Here is a 16,220-nt window from a genome sequence, read left to right on the forward strand (position 1 = left end):
TAATTGGATGGCTTTAAACAACAGAATGAATTTTCTCAGTTTCAGAAACTAGACATAGAAATCAAGATGTTAGCAAGGCTGTGCTCATTCTGAAGCTGGCAAGGGAAGCTCCTTCCTTGCTTTTTCCTGGCCTCTTGGACTGGCTGGCAGTGCTCCATGTTCTGTGACTTGTACATTCACCGCTCTTGTACTAACCTGTGTCCTGATGTCATTTCCCATCTGTGTATTTATCTTACAGGATGCCAGGCCTTGGGCTTAGTCACCACTAATCCAGTGTGGCCTCATCTTAACTTGTTACATCTTCACATCTTAACCTACTCTCTTTCTGAATAAGGTCATCCTTGGAGGAGGTTCCAGGTGACTTTGTGACTCAACTCAGTTCATCTACAGTGTTTTCTTGCCGTGTTCTTACAGAGTTGCTTTATGTGAAGCATGATTTATGAAGAAATAGCCAACAATGTTAAAGAGGATGAGCCAAAATTCCTCTTGGGAGAAAGATCAAAATTGGAAAGAATATTCTTCTGCAACTAACACTGCCCTTCTCTAGATAAGAGGCATAGTGGGTAGGTCACAGGTCAGGACAGTGTGGCTGAGCTGGTCTTCCTGACCCTGGGTAGATTTTCCAAGTATTGTTCCAGGCAGATTTTTTCTTACCATAAGGGCAGTCTGACTACTAGGAGTTGTGTACAGTGTTTACTAGGGCATTGGGGGCATTTGGCCAACACTTATATGTTTGATCATTGTTTTTAAAAGAGGAGGGAAGAATTTGAACATTTATCCTAACAAGATGCTTTGAGTAGATTTTGATTATTAGTACTTGCCATGGATTATAATGAGCCTACAAGGACTACACCCCACCACACCTATTTGGTGAGGTCATGCTGTACGGTAATGACTGGCAGCCGGGAGGAAAGCTTTTCCACTGTGTCCAAGTGTACAGTCTGCCCATGAGTGCTGAAGGAAGTCTTTTGAACTCTTCTAGCTCAGCCGCAGCAATGTTCTAGCTGGCAGGTGAGACTGCTCTCTGGGGTTTCTGGTTTGACTCTGTCTAGGAATAAAGCCTTAATTCTGAGAGACAAAGACGGTTCTAAAGGAAGCCCTCAGAAGTCTTGTGTTCACAGAAATGTGAAGCTGGAGAGTTCAGGGGCTTCCTTCAGAATGGTTGTTCTTACAGTTACTTATGCTGCCTGATGGCAATTACATCATCCCAGTTCATTCCACTACAAGCCATTGTCAGGGCTGGTGAGATGGCCCGCTGGTGGATTCCTTGTCACCTGTCATCATGACCTGGGCTTGAGTCCTGAGACCCACGTGGTAGAAGAAGGGAACTGGCACCCACAAGTTGTCTCTGACTTCCAAACAAGGCACAAATACGCACCCACACGTTTACATGCACATGGACTGCCCCAATAAATAAATACACAAACACCATTTATGAGTTTTGTTTTGTTTTTTAAACATGTAGAGTCTCTGAGCTTTCAGGTGAGCTCTTTCTAACATAAAGATAGCCATGTTCTCCTGCTCTTGTGCTGAGTTACAGTGAACTTAACACAGGTTTTAGAGGTTGTTGAGTTGACATACAGTGGTTCAGGACTCAGGCTCTGGGTCTAACTGCCTGACTTTAGTCACAGCTCTTCCTCCTGCTGCTGCTCTGTCACACTGCACATGATGCTTTGCTCTCTGCCTTGGTCTTCAGTGCAAATGGTGATTGTATTCATTTTATATAGTTTGTGTCAGGATGACACATGGAAAGCTCCTAGAACAGCCTGTGCGTAGCACAGATAAATATTAGCTGCTGCCAATGTCATTGGCGGCGGCAGCAGTCTCTGTAGCCAGTATCCATGAACCTTCAAAAGCCATGTCAAGTGGATTTAGGAGGCCATGTCCGGGGAAGAAATGCCTTGGTGGAAGCATCTTTTGTCTTTGCTGAGTCATCACAGTAATGCGCCAGTAATTTTACAAAATGTAAACCACCAAAAGCTGTATTTTTCTCTAGATGTCTTTAAGTTATTGCCAATTCATCTTCATCACCTTCAAAAAGAGGGTAGAGGGGCTGGGCGGTTTGCTCAGTTGGCACATTGCTTACCCAAGGAACTGAGTTAGAATCCCAAGCACTTAGATAAAAAGCCTGATGTCATGACATGCCCTGTAATCCTAGTGTAGGGAAGGCAGAGATAGGAGCTTCTTTGGAGATTGTTGACCAGCTATTACTGCCAAATCAGTGAGCTCCAGGTTCAGCGAGTGACCCAAGGTCAAGGTGAGTGGGAGCAGTGTATGTGCACATATTTGTGTGTGAGAGCGGTATGCAGAGGTTAATGTTGGGTAGCTTCCTCCAATGTTCTACGAAGGTTTTGAACTTGTTTGACTGAATAACTTGTTGGCAGGGTTGAATGTGCATTTCCTGTCTCTACATCCTGTGCTGGAGTTACAGGTGAGCTACTACATCCATTGACTTTTACATGGATTCTGGAATCTGAGCTCACAACACAACATGTGTGTTACCCGCTGAGTCATCTCCGCAGACTCCTATAGTAGTTTTCAACAATAGGAATCAATTTTCTTTACTATACCCCTCAAATAAAAGAATATTCTCAGTAGACATAAGATACTCCATTAGTTTTCACATGGAGTTCATCTCGTGGAGAAATTGGAGCATGCCAGTTTCCTCCAGTTGCTATTCACAGCCCAGCTGGTGTGGTTAATCACCTGTGCCTCAGGTAATCTCTAGTAGCTCAACAGCAGCAGAACCATGAGTCGTGTCCCCCAAAGAGTCCCCTGACACTTGTTCTGTGCTGTGAAGCTTCAGAACTCACTAGAGCCAGAATATGGGAGGGATCAGTCATTCTTTCATTGCAGAATGGCTGTCAGCTGATTTTGATCCCAGACAGTCATGAGGGCTTATGTCATCAGAGAAGGGTATGGTGTCATGTCTGCCCTGGTCTCTGGGGTTCAGTGCTGGGCTGTACAGTGACCCAGAGTGTTGTAATTACGGTAGGTTTTCTTTTTCCAGGGCGTGTTCTTCTTGCCATTTATGTACCCTCCCAACACACACACACACACACCACACACACACACACTAACATGCTAGAACGTGAATCTGTGCTCCACACCACTCATCTCCAGCTCCTCCGCATTACAGATGGAGGAACAGCTGTTCTCCCAGTTGCCAGTATTAGATCTTTATCTCAGAGAAGATGGAAGAGGACTGCTCACCACATTGATGCAAAGACCAGCATGATTTTCCCATCAGTAAACATCGCTTTTAGAGAGAAGTCAAAAATGTTAGAGCAAGTCTGGTGTAGTGGAACGTGTCTGTAATTTCAGCTATTTTAGAGACTGACAATGGGAGGATTCTCAGTTCAAAGCCAGCATGGACTCTGACTCTGGACTCGCTAGACGTCCCAGAAAAGGGTGGAGCTGGTGCTTTAGCCTTGAGCTTTCTGTTTGGGGTTGGATGCCTATAGGGTGCTATGTGGAGTGGAGTCATGGTTCGGTATTTAATATGGTTTTCAAGTCTCTGAGTCCCCTCCTGATTCTTCCATTTGACACTCTGAGGTGATATTCCCTCAGGCTTCCTTCTTGCCTGCTCTTTCATGTTACTCCTCCCTGTAGGTTCACTGTCCTGTTCCTCCACTCCCTGGGACTGTGCTGTATGCTGCCCTCCTGAGCCCCAGACTCTGTCTGCAGAAACTGACTGGACCTTCAACCTCGGTGTCTCAGACACTTTAGAGTTAGCCCTTTGTCCCTTGTTCCTCTACTAAATGACATCATGTAGAGCCCCACCCAGAAACATAAGGCACATCTTCCCTCAACCCCAGAACTGTCTAGTCTGTGTTCACTAGATTTAAAATTTTTCCTATCCTTTACCGTTTTGGCTGTGACCCATTGCAGTAACCCACTGGATTGCCCTTGTTTTTTGACTCTTATTTCCTCTTTTCCCTCATATTAAAATTTATAGTTTAATTTTACCCCTCCTTAGGGTATAAATTCTCAACAACTCAGGAAGAATAAAGTTCAAAGTACTTTTTTACCCCTACTTGTTAATCTACCTATCAGAATTCTGCTACCCAATATCAGATATGTGTGGTTCACATCCATACCAGGAATTTGGAGCCTCATCACTAAAATCAGATGCTAGCCCTCACCCCTGACCCTGCTCTCAGACCTCAGGCTTACCCTGCTTTTCAGACATGCCCTGGAGACCCAGAACAGCGAGAGGCCATCTGCACAGCTTGGTAGGAAGGTTCTTAATTCACATTTCTACCTTAAAATTTATGTATATTCCACTTATATCCTTTTGTATTTAATAAAATGGTACATGGAGTCACTGAAAGTGAGAAATAAGAAGAATTTAATACGTGTTGTTCCTTTGTTTTCTTTTAGCATGAGTACCTTCAAAGCAGGGAACATATGCAGTGATATTTCCCATACTCTGTAGAAAACATTGTGAAATTGGATTCTGACTAATATTTTTTGAGTGAATAAAAACCTAACCAAGCCAGGTACAGCCTCAGATCTCAACATGCAGTAGACTGAGGCAGGAGGATCCAGAGTTCAAGGACTGACTAGGCTACAAGCAAATGAACGAGCCAGTTACATTTGGTTCCATGCAGAAGCTCCCACTCCTTATACCCTCATTTTTTATTTTTTAAAATTTAGTTTTATTTATATGTTTGTGTATATCTGTGCATGTGAGTATGGGTGCCCACAGAGGCCAGAAGAAGGTCCAGATATCCAGGAACTGGAGTTCCAGGTATTTGAGAGCCACCCAATGCTTTTTATAGATGATCAAACTAGAATAAATGTATCACATGCTTCAACTACTAAGCCGTTCCTCTAGCTCTGTATTTGTATTCCTATAATCTAGTCATTTCTTCGAAACAGTGTTTGTTGCCAGTTCTCTGGAGGGCAGAAGCCATTGTCTTCCTGTCTTCCCTCCCTGCTTACTAGCGTTCCTGGGAGAAACACTGTTACCACTGTGCCTCCAGCACTGCTGTCCCTCATCTGTGTGGCATGAACAAGGTGGCTACGTACATTTACTGTTGGCTGAGGAGAATCATACGTGGAATTGTTGTGATGGTTCTAGGAGTGACTCCCAGTCCTTTCCCAGTAAATTCCTTGTATGACAGAAGTGGTTTTCATGTCAACAGCAGGTAAACTTTACTTTTTTGACAAACAATTATTTTATCTGAAATTGGAAAGAATTCCTTTTTAGACAATGATTCATCATCTTGAATTGAAAGTTTTTTTTGTGAGCTTATCATTTTCAGACTAGTTTACTTATTCCCTCCCCCATTTTTGTTGGTTTTGAGGGAGTGTAACCCTGGCTGCCTAGAACTCTGTGCAGACTTACCTCACACATGTAGTGATCCTTCTTGTGTTCTGGGGTCACAGAGGTCTGGTAAACTACTTTGCCTTTTGTGAGTGCTGTTTTATTAGCAAGACATGATTTTATTTGTAATTTTGACTTAGTTGTTGTTACTTATATTTTATGTCCATATTTATTTCATAAATAGTGTTCAGGACTGAAAGAGCTGTGGACTTAAAGCCATAAAAAGATTTATAGCAAGTCAGAACAGACACTTTGGCTATAAGTAGCTTGAGTTGCAGGATATGTTGTTTTTGCTGACCAAGGAAGTGAACATTGTTTAATCTTGTTTGAGTCAAAAGTCATTGACTGTTCTAATTGTCAGCACTGACTAGGAAAAGTAATACCATAATAATGGATTCTGTTCCTTTTTAAATTATTTGAGTTTCCTTTATTTGTACCCATTTTATATAATTGGACTTTGGGAAGCCTTGAATCTCTACTTGAGAAGTCGTATTTCCTACTTTAGATAGAGAAACTTGCTGATGGGCAGCAAGTTGCTTTAGACTTCACTGGTGGACTATTTAAATAGTAAAAAGTTAGTATCTGTCACTCTTATTTATAGTAGCTCTCACGGAAAATAAATTTCATTTTTGTATAGCATGTTATTATTTTGTGTCCTCCAAAATCTATTACTATTAATAGAGAACTGCTCTGTCTGAATTAACACAGTCACAGTAGCATTTCCTTGCTGCCTCAGAGTCTGGAACTCCAGGACATCTAAGACTTAAGAAAGGGAAATGGAATACCTTTCATGAGCGGGTCCTAGGTGAAACAATAGTCTTGCTGAAGTTTTTGTTGTAGCAATCATGACATCATTTAGAAATAGTTTTCACTTCCATGGGGCAGCTTTTTTTTGTGTGTTTGGAATCATTTTCTCAAAAGTTTTGAGCCATTTTTAGAGCATCAGCAGCTAGCCTTTTGTGTTTGAGTGAGAATGCTCCCCGTTGCCACCTGTACTTGAATACTTGGTCCCCAGTTGGTGAAACTGTTTGGAAAGGATTCAGAGGTGTGTCCTTGTTGGAGGATGTTCATCACTGGAGGCGGGCTTTGAGATTTGTAAAGCCGGTACCAACCCCGGTTTGCTTCCTTTGCCTTGCTGTTGTGTCTCAAGATATATGCAACGCTGCTCTAGAGCCTGGCTGGCTGGCTCCTTGCTGCTGTGCTCCCTCAGTGATGGTCATGGACTCTTACCCTCTGAAACTAAGTCCCAAATTAAATGCTTTTTAAATAAATGCCTTGGCCCTGATATTTTAGCACAGCAACAAAAAGCAAACTAAGACACCTATATAAATTAGTTTCTGATATTATTTCCTGCTCGCTATTACAGCTTAACGTTTATTATATCCAAATGTTATTTAAAATATCCATTCTCTTTCACTGACCATGAGAGTAATAGGGCTTGAAGAGGGGCTTTCTTTGTTTAACTCATAACTCGTCTGTGATTTTGGCCTTGAGATGGACATTCCCATTTATTTGAACACCTTCTTAAGATTCAGAAATTGGGCTGGGGCTTCTTGAACAGATGTGTGAGCCTTTGTCTCTTGACCTTCCCTTGTCTTGAGCATCAACGTCTCGGCTTATTTTCCCTCAGCCGTGGGGAAAGCATAAAAACATTGCTGAGAGAAGATGATGGTAGATGATAAATCATGCACCAGGCAAGCCTCTGGGGAGATCTTGAAATTTACAGTTTGCTGTTTTGTGTATGAACCAAAGTTTGTGGAAGAATTTATAAGAAAAAAGTATGTGTTATAGTTTTTCTCACTGACAAAATACCCACCAATTAACCTAAGGTAAGAAGGGTTTGCTTTGACTCTCAGGTTCGGAATTTTCCTTCTGTGGTCGCTTGGGCCTGTGGTAGCACAGTATGTCATATAGGAGCACACGGCAGGAGGTCCTTGTTTACTTCACAGTGGCTTGGGCACAAAAGACGGGAAGAGACTAGGTCCCAATATCTTATAGGAGGGCACACTACTTCCTCCCACTAAGCTCCATCCCCTAAAAGTTCTACACATAGTGATACCCTGAGACCAAGAAGACTTCAACACCTGGGCCTTGGACAACAGTAAAAATCCAGACAAGTAGTTTGTACTCCTATTTCTTGTAGATGATGCTTTTGCAATGGAGAGATGGTCGGTTGCTGTTCCTGTACACGCCCACTTTGCTTTCCTTACCTTAGTCCAGTTGCTTCTGTGTGCCATTGATCTGAGTAGCCAGGAATGTGATTAGAGGTTTCTCACACAGCTGAGGGGTTTGAAGCTAAAGCTTTTCCTTCCCTCCATCTCTTAAAACACCATGGTCAGAAGGGTCCCTGGGTCTTTGTCAGGCACAGAAAAGGGCACCTCGCCTCTCGATTCCTGGGTGCCAGATACACGGTAGGCAGCAAAACCCCTTTTCATCATTGCAGACAGTCAGGAACAGCGCAGGCTAGCCAGCAGGGTCTGAAGTCAGGACTGAGAAAACCTCAGGCCAGCTGAATCACTAAAGCCAGCCACTCCCAAAACCGAGATCAACAAAATGGAAGCTCCTTTATGACAGGTCTAAGACCTTGTCTTTTCACTCCCACTTCGTGACAGATGGACAGATTTAGTGAAGAAGCAGCATGAGGCTCCATCCGTCTTCTCTTCAGGCAGATGTTATTGAGACTTGTTAATATGCTAAACAGTACTATTGTCATGAAGTTTTGTTTTGAAAAAGTTCCACTTTTCATGGACTTTATTAATCAATATGAACTTGTTATTAAATTTGCTTAATATTTTAGAACTTTTGTCAAGTTTTATTTCTAGTATAATAAATATCAATTCATACAGCCTACATAAGTGAATGTCCTTCAGAGTCCTGAGTACTTTTCAGATGCATGCAAGTTCCAGGGCACTGTTGTGAAACCTGTAGACTGCAGCCTAAGAAGAGTAAGCTTAACCAAAGCAGCTCGCAGTCCTCACACCAAGCCTGTCCACTTATTCAAAAAGTCTAACTTTCCTCCCTTCTGCATTTTTGAAAACCTGCCTAAAGCGGACACATGCTCTCCCTAACACCCTGGCTTCCTCATTGCTCCTCCGAAGACCCTCCCTTTCTACCACCTGCTTGCCTGAGCCAGAAGGCTTTATTCTTATCCGGCTCCCCCCTCCCAGCAGGTGTTGGGCTTTCAGCTTACCTGCCCTGTTGCTTTTCTCTCAAGCTTTAATAAAAAGATTCTCAAGTTAGAGGAAAAACACAAACCAAACAATCTTAGAAGGTCACTTCTCACATTATTATTCTAGGATTTGAAGTTTTATTGTGGACTTTTTGAGTCCTGTTCTAATGTAGAGATGAAGGGGTAGAGGTTTCACCCCTCTACCCTCACACTGGCGTCCCTCACACACTCCCATCAACATCTTCCTCCAGAGTGGTATGTTTATGATCAGTGATGAGCTCATGTGGACACGTTATCAGATGTGCCCCTGCTGCACCCTCAGGGCTTTCATGCCATGCTTGTCATTGTTGGGGTTCATAGTGGGCTGGGCAGAACTGTTGATTGCTTCCTTCCTTTGGAGCTTGCATGGTACCCATATCCACTGCCCCAGTCTAGACTGGCATCTCTGCCTCTGCCACAACCAACTTCCAGGCTTCAGACAGTACCTTTCCTGCCTGTCCTCCAACCTACCTGCCCATCCCATACCAAGTCCAGGTACTCCACCCAGCCAAATCTAACCCCTTATTCCAAGCTTGGGCCAGGGCACACAACTGCACACCAGCCCACCAGACTTTATTCCACCTAAGCTGTTTCCAGCTTCTAGGTCTAACCTGCTCGTACATTCTCTCTTATGCCCCAGTTATTCTGTCTATATCAAGCCTAGAACAAAAGAAGTCCACATACTCAGGTCTCATCACAAAAATATAAACAATATGAAACATCAAGCCAAAATCCACTAGTCCTGTAGAAATGCTTGCCAATGAGAATTACCTAGATGAACCCAGGACACAGAATTTAAAAGAACCATCATAAACTTCATTTAAAAAAAAGTTGAAGGAATTTAAAGAAGATACAAGCAGCTCAGTGAAAATAAGAAGGAAAATTTAAGAATAAATGCCTGAGCGATGCCCGAGAAAACACAAGCATAAGACTAATGGAAGTGACAGACAACCCAGGACTTGAGAGTGGAATTCAATAATGAGATAGAAACTTTGACGAGGACTCAGGCTGATACAAAGATGGAACTGGAATTGAAAAACCCAAGTAGCTCAACTAGAAACGCAAAGGAAAGCAGCAGGTCAAGTGACTAAAGCAGAAGGGAAAGTGGAGGAGCTAGACAGACTAGAAATCAAAACCGAAAGCACAGGGAGGAACATGAGAGAAATGTGGGATACCACACACAAATCAAACCTCAATTAAGGTCATAGATAAAGGAGAAGCATCCCAAGTCTGTGGCGAGGACCAGCTTATCAAACCCTTGATGTGTGTCTCTCCTCCTTCCAGGAATGACTTGTGTAGCACACGCCTTGTTTTAAATCTGGGGACTTCCTTTGTGACCTTTTGCTAGGTAATGAAGCATAAGCCATTATTTTTCCCTCCATTCTTTATTAATGAGGGCTGAGTTCTTTATTTGGGTGTGACCTTGGTGACTGCTTTGTTTATTTTTCTGAGAATAAAACCTTAGGGCATGTAACTATAGTTTTGTTTTCTTGATAAAAGTAGACTTATCATGCATTCCGTCAGTATGTCTTTGGTACACCACACACTTAACAAACAGTTGGTAGCTAATGATCTAATTTTAGATTCTGTTTTTAATTTGTGAGGTGATGTTAGATTTTTAAGAAGAGAGATTGTTGGCAGGCTTTCAAATAATGCAAGAAACTTAATTTAAAAAATATTTATTATTGTGTGTCTGTGTGTTTAAGGGGGGAGGGTTACATACATGCTGAGGGCAATTTTGTGGAATTGATTTTCTCTTTTTATTTAACATGAATTCTGTGTTATAAACTAAGCTCACCAGCCATGCAGGGCCTTTTGCTGCTGAACTATCTTGCTACCCAGTAGATTTTTTAACGTGTAAGGTACAGTGGTTTCATCATCAGGATTCTTACGGATCTGTTTCACTGATCCTTACAAAGCAAGTGAGGTGGTGGACAGTGCTTAGAACTGTGTAATATCCCTTGACTGGTCACACCAGAAGAGAGAGACAGAACAACTCGACAGTACCAAGAACTTATGAAGTGTAGGGTCCTAAAGATGACCAGAAACCAAAATGGTATGTTTATTCCGGTGAAAACCACACTGTACTGCCTACTGTGCTTAGACTCACAAAAACTTGTTAACAAATGGGAATAGTTGAAGGAACTCGATATTACCAAACAAAAGCCGTGGTGTATTTGACAGATGTATTTCAAATGCAAATAAAAAGTGGCAACAGTTCTTGTGAAGCATTCAGCAGCGTTGTGATTGGCATGTGTCTAGGCAAACGTGGACTTTTTAATACTTTTAAAAATGACAGGACATGTTAACAACTTTTAAAAAATACCATAGCCCAATTAAAGTAATTTTACCATCTGATTGACTAATTTTGCTAGGCTTGGTTTTAAGAGAAATTGAGAGACAAAGGAAAGCAAAACACTGGTTGCAGATGTTCAGAGCTGCTCAAACTAGTTAAAGAGATTAAATAGAAAAATCTGAGTGTTATTCTCATGGAAGACATCTCAATTGAAGTTATTTTTATAAAGAAAACTTTAAAATTATAGTGCTGAGGATATAGCCCAGTTGGCAGAGTGCTCGCACCTAGTATGCATGAGGGCCTGGCTTCCATGCACAGCACTTTATAAATGGCATGGTGGTGCAAACATGCAGTCCCAGCACTCTGGATCACATAGGGAGTTTAAGGCTAGTCTGGGCTGCTTGCAACCCTGCTCGAAAACTCCCCCCAAGTGCAATTTCAACTCAGGATACCATAGTTGCTTTTTGTTTATCAGTGATTTTTCAATACAAAAGACCCAATAAGTAAAGTACAAAGGCAGGATATTGGGAGAGGGAAAGGTTTTACTTATTAGACAGTGGGTTACAAAGTCTGGTAGTCAGAACCTTTCTAGACTTCAGTAAGAATATTACAGAATATAACATGGCCGGGGCCACACTGTATTCATTGCCTCGGGAGTTAAATTACTGTTATCCAGATCCGCTGGGTTTACTGTTACAGTCTTAACCAAAGCCCAGAGGGCCTGGTTCCTCTGCCACTTTCTCACATCTAGAAATACTGCTCTGCCAGTTAGATCTGAGTTCTCCAGGCTGCAGATGGGGCTGGGTTACGCTATTTCCCAGAGGGAAGGGGAAGCTGAAGGCCTGCGGAGCTCTAGTATTACAGTCCAAAGGAGATGGAGAAAGCTACAGGGAAATCCCCTCCCCTCCTGTGTCCTTATTTCTGTCTGTCCAGCCAACAATTTCCTGTGTCCTGGAGACCAGCTGGATTTCCCTGAGACTCGGGCCAGCTTGGTGGTGATGTGCCAGCATCTTTCTTGATTTCTCTTTGTTGGGCCTTTGCTTGTGTTGCTGAGACTTCTCACCCAGATCTAGCATTCAATTGCAGACTTTCCTTCAGAGTCAGCTGTTCGTTCATTTGTTTATTTTGTCTTAGGGTTTTTTTGGGGGGTGCAATGAGAAAGTCTAAAGCAAAATCTAAATAGAAATTTATACAGAAAAATGAAAGTCCCCCCCAAAAAAAGGAAAGAAAGAAAAGAAAATAGTCCCATATATATGAACATTAGTGTATATTAAACCACAATGAGATGCCACTTTCTTGCACATTAGTTTGGCAAAAGTGAAAAGGTGAACACATCTGTGGATGGAATTGAGTAAGTCACAGTGATGTGAAGGTAGGGGCTGAGCACCGTTATGTTTCATGGAGAGTGTGATGTCATTCTCAGTTTTTGAGTCAGCAACCTTCTGTATGCATCAGGTCATATGGATACGCGTGCTGTTTTATAATAGTGAAAAATAGCAGATAACTAATGTTACCGTTTAAAAAAGGCAGTACTTGAAAAACAAATGGTATACACATTTTATAGAGTTTTGTGGGGTCACCAAAAAGAGTAAGTTAAATTAATTGATTCCTGGAAAGATAACTCTGATATATATTAAGGGAAAGTAGTTATCTTATTTTTATACAACCTATTGACAAAACCCCTAAATGTGTATTTTTATCCTCCATGTATGTTTATGAAAGTGTTTATATTTTTAAATACGGTTTATTAGGACACACCAAATGGTCTAAGTCTGTTTGCTTAAAAAGGAAGATTGACTGTGCAGTTACTAACTTCTCCATTGTGCACCCTCTGCATGTTTAATGTTCTGTAATATGCATTAAAATTAATTAGGTGATAGGTAGACAGTAGAATGGAAGTATGTTTTTTCCAAAATAATTTAAAATGTGTGTAATCTAATTTTGACTGGCCAATCCTAAAGGAAATGAATGTGAGCTTTAGCCAGAATGTCACATAAGATTTTTGTGAGTAGTAATATATTAGATATATATAAAATTCTGACCAGTCAATATCTATCAGTATCATTAGACATACCCTGTCATGTAACACACCTTCTGAACAGTGCAGCATCCTGTGAACTCATTAGAAAATGAATGTAGTTGGTGAGTAAAGGATGACTGCCTAATTTGTTAATATTAAAAAGCATCACCAATTTGTTTTTACCTTGCATTTTATTATAGATTTCATTATTAAGATGTATAATAAAAGTATAATAGATATACTTTCAATACTACTTATATCAAAGAAATGATCTCACAAAAGGACCTTTAAATATTTATCTTTTGTATATTTAGACTAGTATGTGGTTTCCATAGTATATATATAAAGTGACAGGATCACCCCCAAATTTTCCTTGTCTATATGTTATTATCAATGGAAGAAAATAGTTTTAGAAATTAGTTTACTAGTTCAAAATAAACTTCTCGTTTTCTATTTTGTATACATTTCTTAAATCCAAAGTGAAAAGCTGCATCAAATTGTTTTATTGTATGCTTTGCCTTTTTCCAAGAGGAATTGCAGTCTTTTTTGCCTAGGATGATGAACTATATTTCAGTATATTTAATATGAACTAAACAGATTTGCCCACTTACCAGTTGTGTTTGCTGCAGACATGTTCTCTGTCTGTGCTGGAGGCTCTGGAGAGGTAGATAGTCTGTCAGTTCCTCAGAGGGGAGCTGTAAATTTTCTTCCAACTTTATCTGTCACACTGAGTTGAACTCTTCAGAAATGAGTAGATATGGTGCCACTCCATGAAGGATTCACTGTATGAGGTTAAACTGGCAAGTTGAAGAAGCTGAATCCCAGCACTCGGGAGGCAGAGGCAGGCAGATCTCTGTGAGTTTGAGGCCAGCCTGGTCTATAGAGTGAGTTCCAGGACAGTCAGTGTTGTTGTTACACAGCAAAATCTTGTCTCAACAAACAACAACAACAGCAAAAACCTGGCAAGTTGAGTAATGTTTTTCCCAAGAATAACATAAAGAGGTTCCCTTTGTAGTTAAGCTTCTTATGGGGCCTGTGACAGAAAAGCACAACCAAAGAAACTAGTATATTCTGTCATGCTATCCTATTTTACCTTTGTGGCATCTGTCACAAAAATAATACAGTATTTTCACTAAAAAATTACATAATCTATGTGAACTCAGTAAGCACCTAATAGCAAGGAGGGAATGTCTGTCTGTCCTCCCATCCCCTTTGTCAGTCATCAGAGAAAAATTCTAGTAGATGCTTCCAACTGTTGTGAAAAGCTTTATTGTTCTGTTGTAAGCCCAGAATAAAGCCCTGCTTTATTTCACGCTGTTACTTTACCCCTGCTCTGCAGTTCACCTTCAGAGATATGTGGGTGTTTGCATTTGAGAAAGCTGAAGAGCCCAGCCCTTGGCCAGGCCTTGTAAATAACCTGGTTGGAGTCCACACTGGCATCACCAACTGCCTGGGTGCTTGGGTGCAACCCTTTCGTGTGTTCCCGCAAGGTGTGCTGTGTAGAAACTAATGTCTTCACAGCTTTTGTTGTCCAGACTCAGCTCATTAACTTTGGAGGTGCCTTCCACACAACTGGCAGACATGTTGACAGCTCATTGTGCCAGAGAACTCTGCTGTGCCCCTAGACACACAGGGACTGAGCAGAAGCAGCCGCGGGAGCTTGTTATAAGGGAAAGTGAATTGCTAATGCTAACAGCAGACTGCAAATACCTAACAGTATTTCTCAGTAGAGAATTGCCGCCTATTTGCTCACTGCTACGGTCTTTAAGTGTTTGCTGTGGTGCCAGTGAGACTTTGAATCCAGTTAGAATTAGCACTGACCAGAACTCTAACTTGGAACATGATCTCATGTGAGTTTGGGCTACTCTTGGAGAGTCACACATGTCAAGTTGATTGACAAGCCACTAATGTTATATGTAATTCTGTTATGCAGTCTGTTTACCAAAGCATAATTGCTCATTAAATAGTTTACTTTTGCTTGGGGTCCTGAAGATGACTCCACTGTTAGGAGCCCTGGCCATCCTTCCAGAGGACCCGGGTTCAATTTCCAGCACCCCCATGACAGCAAACAACCATCTGTAGCTCTAGTTCCAGAGGCCCCAACTCCCTCTTCTGGCTTCCAAAGGCACTGCATGTATATGGTGCGCAGATATACGTGCAGGCTAAACACCCATACACATAAAATAAAAATAAATAAAATCTCAAGAAAAAAAATCCTTTTGCCTTATGGTTTTCTTTTGTCTTGTAGGAATTTATTTTGTCTGAAGATTATAACAAGATGACGCCAGTGAAGAGCTATCCAGGTAGGAGTCGGAGCACTGTTTTTAGCTGGCTCTAAAACTATTTCTGGGTAGTTTTCACTCCCTCTAAGAACACTTCAGTTATGTGGGGGAACAAAAAGAGAGCCCCTGTAAGGTCAGTATTGTCTTAGTTGTGAACTAAGTTGCTGAGGCCTGAAGAGCCTGGGTTTCTTACCAGCCTTGTTGTACAGAGGTCCAGCACAGCCCAGAGTGGGTCAGGGTGACTGCCACACCCGTAACTCTGTCTTTCTGTACCATGCTTCCTGGGGTGGTGCAGCAAGCTCAGAAAAAGTGGAGTCAGCCTCAGGTTGCTCCAGATGAGCCTCATTTTATGTTTGGGGAAACGCTTTGACGCGTGAGGGGAGAGGGTGGGAGGTGGGGTTGGGAGTGGATTACGTTTCTATTGCATTTTCAGCATTGGCTTGTTGGCCAGATTTATTCTGTCTGTCAGGAGTAGTGTTTGGAAGGAGCCTGTTTTCAGGCCAACAGTATCATGTAATCAGAGCATTAGGCCTTTAAGACCCAGATGTCATTTTATCCAGATATCCTGACCTCATTTATTCTTTGTGTTCACCCAGCATCACATCCATGACCTCCAAAGACACTATGCTATCATGAGTTTGAAAGGTTCTAGACATTGCATTCTTTAAGATTTAGAGTTAAATTTCTTTCCCTGTGGATTTTTCCTTAGTTGTTTTTTGTGCATCACTAATGAAATATTTACTGAGTTCTGTTTACCATGTTCTGTTAGCTCGGGAGCGTAATAATGAACAGACGTATAGTGTCTGTCTATCAGTGGCTTATGTGGGGTGTATCAGATTGCACCCTTCCGGTTTTTGCTAAGTTTGTTAGAACAACAGAAATCGAGTACTGCCTTCTTCTCATGACAGCCTTTGGCTTGTTTTAAACAGCTGTGGAAAGTCAGCCTGTTGTTTCTCCTCCAGCATTCTTTCACTTCTCTAGCATAAGCATTCTATGTCCCAACTGTTTATGGTTCTCTAAAAACATGTTTGATTGTCTTACTCACAGATTTGAGGTCTCATGTTGTACCAATAGGACCTTTT

At 41.6% G+C, this 16,220-nt stretch overlaps 1 protein-coding gene across 1 annotated transcript in view; it reads left to right on the forward strand.

Moving 5' to 3' along the window:
* Wdfy2 (WD repeat and FYVE domain containing 2) overlaps nt 1-16,220 on the forward strand; it is a 131,581-nt gene that overhangs the window by 66,991 nt on the left and 48,370 nt on the right. Inside the window, exon 4 of the mRNA XM_048421708.3 lies at nt 15,105-15,159. Coding sequence (XP_048277665.1) covers nt 15,105-15,159 — 55 coding nt within the window. The remainder of the gene's footprint in view (nt 1-15,104; nt 15,160-16,220) is intronic.

This window comes from Myodes glareolus, chromosome 12, assembly GCF_982192425.1.
Source record: "Myodes glareolus chromosome 12, mMyoGla1.1, whole genome shotgun sequence".
Taxonomy (NCBI): Eukaryota; Metazoa; Chordata; class Mammalia; order Rodentia; family Cricetidae; genus Myodes; species Myodes glareolus.